At 44.9% G+C, this 11,843-nt stretch overlaps 1 protein-coding gene across 1 annotated transcript; it reads right to left on the minus strand.

The window, feature by feature from the left end:
- Positions 1-5,286: 5,286 nt before the first annotated feature.
- LOC123076075 (transcription factor BHLH3-like) lies at positions 5,287-6,895 on the minus strand. Its single transcript, XM_044498512.1, has 4 exons — positions 6,805-6,895; positions 5,897-6,349; positions 5,479-5,825; positions 5,287-5,373 (listed from the first exon to the last, which is right to left on the minus strand). The coding sequence occupies exons 1-4, from the start codon at positions 6,893-6,895 to the stop codon at positions 5,287-5,289; spliced, it is 978 nt and encodes a 325-aa protein (XP_044354447.1).
- Between the last annotated feature and the right edge of the window lie 4,948 nt (positions 6,896-11,843).

Genomic DNA, 11,843 nt, shown 5'->3' on the forward strand with positions numbered 1-11,843 from the left:
AAATCATTCTCTAACCTTGGTATGATTTCTGGATCGATTACCTTCTGAGAGATTGCATTGAGGAATGCACATAGCTTCACAATGGCTAATCGAATGTTATCCGGTAGAAGCCCCCTCAATGCAACCGGAAGCAGTTGCGTCATAATCACGTGGCAGTCATGAGACTTCAGGTTCTGGAAATTTTTCTCTGCCATGTTTATTATTCCCTTTATATTCGACGAGAAGCCAGACGGTACCTTAATACTGAGCAGGCATTCAAAGAAGATTTCCTTCTCTTCTTTGGTAAGAGCGTAGCTGGCATGACCCTGATGTATGTCGTCTTTTCCGTGCATACGTTGTTGGTCCTCCCGTGCCTCAGGTGTATCTTTTGTCTTCCCATACACGCCCAAGAAGCCAAGCAGGGTCACGCAAAGATTCTTCGTCAAGTGCATCACGTCGATTGCGGAGCGGACCTCTAGGTCTTTTCAATAGGGCAGGTCCCAAAATATAGATTTCTTCTTCCACATGGGTGCGCGTCCGTCAGCGTCATTCGGAACAGGTTGTCCGCCAGGACCCTTTCCAAAGACTACCTTCAAATCATTGACCATATCATGTACATCAGCACCAGTACGGTGGCGAGGCTTCGTCCGGTGATCCGCCTCACCTTTGAAATGCTTGCCTTTCTTTCTTACGGGATGCCTGCTCTGAAGAAATCGACGATGTCCTAGGTACACATTCTTCCTACAATTGTAAAAATATATACTGTCGGTATCGTTCAAACAGTGCGTGCATGCGCGGTATCCCTTGTTTGTCTATCCTGAAAGGTTACTAAGAGCAGGCCAATCATTGATGGTCATGAACAGCAACGCCTTTAGGTCAAATTCTTCCCCCATGTGCTCATCCCACGCACGTACACCTGTTCCATTCCACAGTTGTAAGAGTTCTTCAACTAATGGCCTTAGGTACACATCAATGTCATTGCCGGGTTGCTTAGGGCCTTGGATGAGCACTGGCATCATAATGAACTTCCGCTTCATGCACAACCAAGGAGGAAGGTTATAGAAACATAGAGTCACAGGCCAGGTGCTATGGTTGCTGCTCTGCTCCCCAAAAGGATTAATGCCACCTGCGCTTAGACCAAACCATACGTTTTGCGTCATCTGCAAACTCCTTCCCGTTCTTTCTCTCGATTTTTCTCCACTGCGACCCGTCAGTGGGTACTCTCAACTTTCAGTCTTTCTTACGGTCTTCTCTGTGCCATCGCATCGCCTTGGCATGAGCATACCACATCACCTTGGCAGGAATCTTCTTCCTGGGGCGCTCACCCTCGACATCACCAGGGTCATCGCGGCTGATGTTATAGCGCAATGCACCGCATACCGGGCAAGCGTTCAAATCCTCGTACTCACCGCGGTAGAGGATGCAGTCATTAGGGCATGCATGTATCTTCTGCACCTCTAACCCTAGAGGGCAGACAGCCTTCTTTGCTTCGTACGTACTCTCGGGCAATTCGTTGTCCTTTGGAAGCATATTCTTTAGCATTACCAGCAACTTTCCAAATCCCTTGTCAGATACACCATTCTCTGCCTTCCATTGCAGCAATTCCAGTGTGGTGCCCAACTTTTTCTTGTCAGCTTCGCAATTCGGGTACAACAATTTGTTGTGATCCTCTAACATGCGCTGCAACTTCTTCATATCCAAATCACTTGCGGAGTTTCTCTTTGCATCAGCAATGGCCCGACCTAGATCATCAGCGGGCTCATCTGATGCCACTTCTTCAGCTTCTTCCCGCATTGCCGGCTTAGCTTCTTCCCCCATTGTTGTATCATCGTATTCAGGGAACCCATGGCCAGGATAGCTGTCGGCGTCCTCTTCTTCTTCATTGTCTTCCATCATAACCCCTCTTTCTCCATTCTTGGTCCAAACATTATAGTGGGGCATGAAAACGGACTTAAACATGTGGACGTGAATGGTTCTTGACGTAGAGTAATTGTGATCATTCTTACAGACAGCACATGGACAAGGCATAAAACCATCCGCCCGCTTGTTTGCCTCAGCCGCAAGCATAAAAGTATGCACGCCATTAATGAACTCGGGAGAGCATCGGTCATCGTACATCCATTGTCGGCTCATCTTCATTACACAACACCGAAAAGACCAAATTAATACAAGTTCATACATAAAGTTCATACAACACTTAAATGCAACAAACAAATAACTCTCTAACTAAAGCATTTAAATGCAACAACAAATGCGATCAAGATCGCAACTAAGGTAACAATTGATCCAACAGCATAATGATACCAAGCCTCACTATCAATGGCATATTTTGTAATCTTTCTAATCTTCAAGCACATTTTCTCCATCTTGATCTTGTGATCATCGACGACATCAGCAACATGCAACTCCAATTCCATCTTCTCCCCCTCAATTCTTTTCAATTTTTCTTTCAAATACTCGTTTTCTCTTTCAACTAAATTTAGCCTCTCGACAATAGGGTCGGTTTGAATTTCCGGTTGACAAACCTGCTAGATAAAAAATATCTATGTCAACTTGATGGGCATAATAATTTGTCATAAACACGAAATGGAACAACTAGTTTTAAAAGAGAATATACCACATCCGAATCATAACAAGGACGAGGGCCGACGGGGACGGATATCAAAACCATGGCACTATGTATAACAAACAACGTACGAGTAAGATAATTATACGAGTAACTATATATCCAAATCACACAAACATCAATTTGGTAATGTAAAACATTCATGAACAAGAGGCTCACCACAAGGTGGTGCCGGCGACGGGACGGTGCGGGCGATCGACGGGGGTTACGACGGAGATTTAGAAGGCACTAAGTAAACCACACCTACATATGCAAACTAAGTGTTATTTTTGACCTCAAATTGCATATAAATCAAATACTAGCACATATATCTCCTCCCAAATTACTAAACTCATAAATTAATCACTATACAAAGCATTGCAAGAGCTAATCTAGCAATGAGAGATGAAAGGACAAAGTTGCTAACCTTTGTGATCATTTGAATGGAGGGGGGCCTTCAAATCTTGACAAATTTTGGGCAAAATGTGTGATGAGCTCGAGAGGAAGAGGGGAAGAACAGAGAGGAGAGGAGAAAGGGGAAGAATAGAGCGAGCTCGGGTGGACGAAGGGTTTATGTACGACGACCTTTAGCACCGGTTCGTGCCACGAACCGGTACTCAAGGTGATGGAGGGGCCCCGGACTGACAACATCCTGCCACCACTCACTTTAGTACCGTTCCGTGGCACGAACCGGTGCTAAAGGTTAGCCACGAACCGATACTAATGAGAGCGGCCGGCTAGCCGTTGGAACCGGCACTAATGCACACATTAGTGCCGGCTCAAAATCAAACCGGCACTAATGTGCTTGACATTTGATCCTTTTTCTACTAGTGTTGTGACGCCGGCGACGGTGTTGGAGGAGATGGGGTTCGTTGCGACAACTGCGAGGGTCGAGTGGTGACGGTGCATGGTGGCGAGCCATGAAAGCTGTAAGATTAAACAAAAAAAGGTGATAGATGGTCCCCCGGGCGCACCCCTTTGGAACTTTGAAAATAAAGGCCCACGCAGTTGTTAAGCTTGATACTAACCATGCAGTTGTACAAGACTTGTTTAACCCAACCACGCCAGGTAGTATTGAACCCTCTCGACTTATGGCATTCCAATAGGACGTCCCCATTGTCCTTGTCATACGCTTTCTCGAAATCAAGTTTAATCACTACCCCAACTCTCTTCTTGACATCAGTATAATTAAGTAACTCATGAAGAGACAACACCTTGTCCATAATATTTCTCAGCATATTTCTCTACTCTCCGGTCCATTACTTTGGTGATGAGCTTGTAGGGACCCCTAAGGAGGCAAATAGGACAAAATTGTTGGATGGGGTCAAGACCAGAGACATTGGGTAGGAGGTTAATAACGCTGTAACTGGGATGCTGGACATCCAAAGTACATTTATGGAAACTACCAAACAACTTCATGATATCATGCTTGACAGTATCCTTACAACATTGATAAATTTCTACATGGATATTGTGGGGCCCAAGCGCCTTATTAACATCCATGGCAAACAGAGCGTCCTTAACTTCGTTTTTGGTAAATTCACGAGTTATGTCAGCATTTGTCGTCAAGTAAGCTTGTCATCAGTCGTCCAAGTATCAGGGTCAACATGAAAGTGATTTCCGGCGGCTGGACCAAACAATTATTTATACAAGTTATTGGCATGCTTATTAAATTGTCAGTGCCCCCAATTCAATGTCCCCACACTAGAGAACATGGGTAGTATAATTCCTCTTGTGACCATTCGCAGTCTTATGAAAATAATAAGTAATACAATCCCCTTTGAGCAACCAGCACTCATGGGAATGCTGAAGCCAATACATCTTCTCATTGACCAGCATGTCATGCAACTCAAAATTAACGTCCACTTTCCTACTATACAATTCTGGAGGAAGAGGGCCATCCTCCTCAAGGTCTTCAAACAAGGACTGCACCAATCTAAGATCTTCCTTTAGCTTCTTATCATGACCAAATTTATCTGAACCCCATCCTTTAAAATATATCTTGATTTTGTTGAGCCTAATGTTAAGAACGTCAATAGGATCTGAGGCCTGCACAGTCCTATTCCAGATCTTATCGACTAGCCCTAGGAATTCATCGTTTTTAACACCAGACAGGTCAAAACAGAATTCACGGGTTTTAGGTGCCTCTCTCCCTTCATCCCCGGACGAAAGTCATAGAGGGTTATGGTCAGAAATTTCACGCGCTAATTTCCTAATAGAAACTATAGGAAATAGGTCCTCCTAACTATCAGACATGAGATTCCTATCAAGTTTATGAAGCGTGGGAGAAAACATGACAACCATTCATGTCCAGAAGTAGCTAAACTAACACAAGAAACAAGAAGTTGTAAGAGTTTTTTTCTTTCGATAAAGGGCACTTTATTAGCTCAGAATGTAGCATCAAGCGATACAAAGCATTGTGAGTAACACCCGGCCTCTGCGTAACTAGGATTAAGAAGTTGTGAGAGTGTCCAACCAAATTAACACACCAACCAAATTAACACTCCATTCAATCATTCATGCATCTCACACACACAAAGAAGACAATCCGGTGACAACAAATACTCATCGAAGATATTCCCCAAAAAACTCCTACACTAATTCATACAGATATTGCCCCCCACAAAGTCATGTAAAAAAATGCCAATCTAGCACGTATTCATCGAGATTACAAACCGCTTGTATCTCTAGCTAGCTATAGCTTATAGATACCTTCTCCCATAGCCTGCGCTCCTCAACAATGCCTGCTTGATCTCGTCTGTGCTTATCACCTGCCTCCTCCCTTCCGCCTACGCACCGGGCACGCCGTGAATGGACATCGGCGATCGAATTTCATTAGCATGCAATGAAGGAAAACTTAGAGATGGGTACTATTTGAGAAGGAGTTTACTTACTTGTGAGCACGAGGCATGCATGGCGAAGTCACTGAAGCAACTCACGACGCACTGCTCGATCTCCAGCCCAAGCACGTCCAGCGCGGTCACCGTCGCGATCAGCGCTCCGGGCTTTGTCGAGCAGCAGATCTCAATGTTCGTGTCGCCTCCGGCTCGGTTCTCGACGTTTGCACATACCTTGGTGGAACTCCTCGTCGGCGTCTCCTCGTTGACACCGCTGGAGAAATTTTTGAGCAGGTTCAGCTCCTCGGGCGTGGTGCCGATCTCCTCCTCCAGGGTTTTAATCCGCTCGGTCAGTTCCTTGACGTAGTCTATGGTGTCCCCGAGGGTCGCAGTCCTATCCATCTGCAGTTCGATCGATCGGTTAATTAGATCTACACATGTTAATTAAGGTCCACAACTCACAAATAATTCGATATACAGAAATTAAGGGCGATGGAGCGGAGCATGGAGAGGCGGTCGTTGAGCCGCTTCCGGTGCCGCCTTTCCGCCATGAGGTTCTTTGACGGAGTTCCGCTTCCGGCATTGAGCTTGCTCTCCGGGTGGGTGCCGGAGGCCGGCATGCTTCTCATCCCCGAGCTCTCCCCGGCCCCTCCCCCGAACACAAACGTTGACGAGCTCGCAATAGGGTCACTGAGGGGAAGAGTGAGCGGCGCCTTGCCTGCAGCAGCCTGGACGACCGCAGGAGGGTCGGGGATGCAGCTCCTCCAGGGGTTGCACACTTCGCTCAGGTAGTTCAAGTTGAACTCCTGGTGCGGGTGCGGACGCACGGCCGGCGGCGAGGGCAGCATGGGCTGCTGAAACCTGGCGACCAATCTCCGATCGAGCGACAGGAGCGAGCCGTTTGAGATGGTGGAGTGGACACGCCTATCTGCGAGAGTCAAGGGGGGCTTAACCTTGATCCGGTTGTGACCGGGACGTTGGCAACAAACAAAAACAGTGCGGGCGCATGGAACAAAACCGAGAGCTGTTGAATGTTGTCATGTGTGCAGATTAGTACCAATACCAACTAGACTTGCTGGAGCACTACATTTGCTGGGAAAATATCAGGTGATGTAGAGCGCGATAAGAGCTCCCGCGAGCCGTTCGATCTTAGGTCCATGGCTGGCGGGCTGATCTCCTGCAAATTTGCCGAAACCTCAAGGAGTCTGATATTTACGCGCAAGTCTAGGAGCTCGGCTGGTGACCCTTGGATTTCAGATCCAGTGGCTCGCCGGAGCTCGTATCAATGGAGCTCAATGGAACACATCTGCTTATATCGATTGGGCTTTGGTTTTGGGGTGTGCTGCCATGGCACACACCGGCGGATGTACTGCAGCAAATCACCGGGGCACGACAGGTTGGAGGTGGCAGGGGCAGGGGGCGCAGCCGACGCGGGCGGCGTGCATGTCGGTGGACCAGCTATGCATATGTCCATGCGGCCTGGAGGCTTTGGCACGTAGCAGGTGTGCTCAACTTTGTAAACAAAGACAAACATCACCATCAATACTCGGTACAAAGTTAGTTCAGAAACAAAAACATAGAAAGACAGTGCCACCAGGATAGCTTTGAAGGACGTAGCACCTAGCGTAATGCGGCAAAGGTCTATACTAGTTGGCCGGAGGCAGCAGGGGGTCAGTGCCGCGAGTCATGGAAATTATGAAGTCCATAGGGTCGACATCCTTGGCACTAGCAAGCAAGCTTCACTGAAGAACGTAATTGCTCTGCTCACTGAAGATGACAGTGCATGGACAAAATCTGAACGATGCCCATCTTGTACGGTGTTGATTTGCAAAATGATGCAATCTAATGGATGACTTGATCCATCGTTCAAGAATCAGCTGAAAACGTATCGTCCGTATATCACTGCTCACTGAAAAATGACAACCAATTTGGACAAGTACTCAGTAGGTCTGTTGGGGAATAATATATGTTCAATTGTACACTTGTTACAAGTAGTTACTACCAGAAGATGGTTTTTTACCGAGCGAACACCGGTTTGCTGAGTGCATTATGCTGGCCACTCAGAAAACAACTACCTAAACCAAGTGATGAAGGAAAATACTCGGCAAAATCGAAGCACTTGGAAAAATTGCCTCTTCGCTGAGTGTGAGACGAAAGAAGAAAAAACTTGGGAAAACTGTGGCACTCCGCAAAATCCAATTATTTTTTATGGAAGAAGGGAGTCCATTCCTGGTTCCATTGCTAAGAACGAAACCAACATCCATGCAACAACCCCAAAAGCAGTTCAGAAAAAATAACTACATCAAACAAAGGAGAAGATTATTCATCACTACTTCCTGGTAAAAGTGCATTCACGCGTATTAACCAGGATTGTTCTGAATCTCCAACTACATCTTGTAAATTTCAAGCCTGAACTTCGAAGAAAGCACATCTAGCCTTCAGTGGGTGTGCAACCGTTGGTTGTGGAGACCAACAAATCTCCAGCTAAGAGACTAGGCTTAGGTTAGTCCTTCTTGTCCCAACTCTAGGCTTATCTAGAGAACGAAATTGGGGCAGTTTTTGTCCCAAGATCTTGAGCTTGTTCCAGATATCGATGTCCTGAGATAGGAGAGATTGAGGTAGCAGAAGAGGTTCGGGAGTCCTTTTAATGGCTTTTTTGGGCTTCTAGAATAAGTTGGCCCCTACACAACCTATTCTAGAAGCTCAACCGAAAATATATATTTAGAAGTCTACTAGTCAAGTCTTAATTAGTAGGCTTCTAAAAAATAAAGTTGGTTGGGCTTCTAGAATAAGCTGGGTATGCGGCAACTTATTCCAGCTTATTCTAAAAGCCAGCACACGAACTGGCCTTCATCTATCAACTCCAGCTAACTTCCAATGGTTTCTTTAGAAGATTTTTCATGAAACTAGTGAACTCCTCAAACTTCTCTTTGCTCAATTCTGCCGGTGAAGTTTTAGTGTAGCCATCGTTGGTGCCGGCGATGCTACACTGCAGCGCCTACCCCGGTGCATCGCAGCTCAAGGCCGCCGGTGAAGCTCCATTGCAGACGCCTACCCCACTGCACCGCAGCTCAGGCCCTCTATTGACAGTCTTCACATGAATTTTCGTGATCTTCTTCCTGGTATTAACTATTATCTTATTGTGACTCCGTCTTAACCATGGTGCAATGTCATCGTTGGGAAATGTTGATCTTCTTTGTCTAGGTAAATGTTTGACGCCTCGTTCTTCTTCCACGGGATAGTCATCGAATTGGTCATAGTCCTCCTCATCATTGACTTCCTCCATTCCGACGATACTCCTCTTTCCTCTCTAGTAGGCATCCACGCGTCAGCAGCTGGCAGGAGCTGAGGTTTTTGTTTTTTTTGCTAAAAGGGGTGGGTTAGGGGGTAATTTAGGGTGTGTTAGCTAGCTAACAGAGATAAGTGTCCTCTCTTATTTCCATGCTTGGTTTACCAACACTACTGCTATGCCTAAACATGGCTTAGATTACAGTGAAGGCAACATGTGGTGCATGTCGAAAGTAATACTAATCCTAACTTGATCAAGTTTGGATTAGTACTACTTTCGACATGCACCACATGCTTGTTGCCTTCACTTCAATCCAATCCATATTCATTTCACCCACTGATATATAATAACTCTTCATGCCCGCATCATGCATCATCATAATAATAAGTCCTACTAATCATCATCATACAACTTCTACTCGTTATTAATAAAAAGTCATACGATCATCATCCTCATAGTCATCGAACCAACCCTACTTAATTGTTCCAGGCACATGATCATCAGTATTAGGTAGGACCTAAATACCCTTTTTAAGGTAAAATAGCATAAAAAAATATAGACCCTGACTCTCCATTATGGAGAATGGAGATCATCACGTCTCCAATTCTTGCGCTTCGCTTCCTTTTGCTTCCAAGAACCTCCTTACGACCGTCCATACATTTTTTCCATTCCTTGATTTTCATGTCTCCACTTCTTTTAGAAATCCGGTATGGACAGTTGAGATTCGTAGGATGACCTGGACGTATGTTCAAAACATCAAGGCGACCACTCTGATACATCAGATGAGGCACACAATCATTCGGGATTTCCTGTTGAAAAACATATAGTAATAACTTCGTAGTTAGCAATGTTGTTAAGTTTTAAAAGAATTTATGCAAAAGATGCACGAATGTCGTAATACTAAAAAATCTTACCATGACATCTTCATGGATGTTACCGTAGTTGAACACGTGCACTAGTGGCACGTATTGACCATAATGTGGAGGAGTTTTACAATAGATATTGTAATTCTCAAGATCAGTACAAAATGCGACCAGATGATTTTTCTCCTTATAAGTTAACTCAGAGCCATCGGTGTAGTAGGTTCTGTCTACCATGTGCTGCACATTGTTTGAATAATCAAAATAAGCTGTCAATGGAAATAAGGTGTCAACTATTTTGAAATGAACAATATAAATTAGTTAATAACTATATTTGAGAAACTCACATAGCGGTAGAATTGGAGGCGTATAAACAAGGACCCAAATGTCCATATTGTCTTGGTCGATATCAGGATCACCAAGATCCATGGTGACAAGCATACCCTCATCAAAATCATACATCTTGCAAAATGCTTCCCAATTTTTGCATCCAAAATGGGTTATGCTCTCAGAATTATACAGATTTACTTCAAAATCCATATCATGATGGGTCCTTAGGTGAATTTTCTTTGTTTCCATACTTTTATGATCTTCAAAACCCATCTTCTCCAAGACATAGCGTCTTGCATGGCATGGGATAAGCTAGTCGAATTGTAAAAGATGAAAATTACACGTTGAAATAGTTGAAGTCGTGCTTAATTATGAAAAAATAACACTTGTCATCGTTGCGTACCGTTTCAACGTCGAAGGTCTCCTCTAGCTTAATGCTGAAGCACCGACCTTCGTCCAGGTGAGGCCTGTCGCACAGACCTCGGTCGTCGTGGCACCAGTCGCACTCCCCCGGGAGACTTTCGTCGTCCGAGTACGACGTTTCCTATGTTCATAATTCAAATATTAAAACTGTACAATTAAATATATGTACTACAAAACCTAAATTAGATCATTATTATTCAACACGGGTTGGCTATCGGTCTGTCGAGTCTTTTCGTGAAAACTCTCAGCTCACGTGGTGTACATATTCGACCGTTGCTGATGGTAGCTCCTCCTTTCATCCCCGAGTGCATTACACCAAGTTGTCTAGCAAACGGGAATGAAGGTGAAGCTACCCCCACGACAACAGTCAGGATTCTTCGTCCTCTCATATATGGTGGAGACTCGACGGACTTAAAGTCAACCCAAAATATCGTTTAGTTATCTTTCTAAAAAAGGACATATCATCCTCTCATATTTAGGACTCATATTGACATGGAGATTTGGCTGGTCTCACCTCGAGGTCGGAGGGGGGTCGGTGACGGGGACGATGGCGGGGATGATGGAGGGGCTCCTAGATTTCTGCAAAAACAGAAACCTTATAAGCTATCAACTAATCAAATGCATACGCCTTGCATAGTGCTCTGCAATTTTAGCATTCAAAGCAGGAGTACTTTTCCAATTTGAGCATTCAATAAGCAAAACCAAATCGTAAAATAAAGTAGTATTCAAATTAGCTTGCATTCAATTATAAGCAAAACTACATCATCTGTTGCGTCCGTACATCGTCGAATATTATCACTAATACACCTCGAATACTATCATACATATAGCATCGCTAATACAGCTAGAACGGTAGCGCCCGACGGGTATCGGCGCGGGCGGTGGACACCCAAAGAGAAGGAACCATCACAGGATCATAGCTCCAGTGAGATCCCTGAAGAAGAACCTGCCAGGTATTGTCGAACCTGCCCTCCAACGCAACCATGTAGCGATGGACGTGCTCGTCCTCCTCGCTGACACGGTGACGTACCACCTCCGCGGTGTCCGAAAGCCTCGGCATCGTCACTGGCCCACGCGACTGCCACCAAAAAAGGATCGGGTCAACGACGGGCTGGCTCCTCACCAACCTACGCCCCCAGAAGGTAGCACCTCCCAATACCAGCCCGGGGGAGCCCAATCCCGGACATGGCCCCTCTGATCAAGCCAGCCTCCCCCGCCGAGTCGACGACGAGGATGCGGGATAGGCATCATCGACGTCGATGCGGGAATAATTGCTTGAACTAAAAAAATAAACTAGTTCTATTAATTTTCTTGCTAAAAATAAACTACTTCTATATATAGTAAAATAAAGTAGTTTTCTTAAATCAACTAGTTCAACTACTACTAAGCACTTAATTACTATAAATAAAATAAAGTAGTACTTACTAAAAATAAACTATTTCTATATATAGTAAAATAAAGTAGTTTTATTAAATCAACTAGTTCAACTACTAAGCACTTACTATAAATAAAATAAAGTA

Source organism: Triticum aestivum, chromosome 3D, assembly GCF_018294505.1.
Source record: "Triticum aestivum cultivar Chinese Spring chromosome 3D, IWGSC CS RefSeq v2.1, whole genome shotgun sequence".
Classification (NCBI taxonomy): domain Eukaryota; kingdom Viridiplantae; phylum Streptophyta; class Magnoliopsida; order Poales; family Poaceae; genus Triticum; species Triticum aestivum.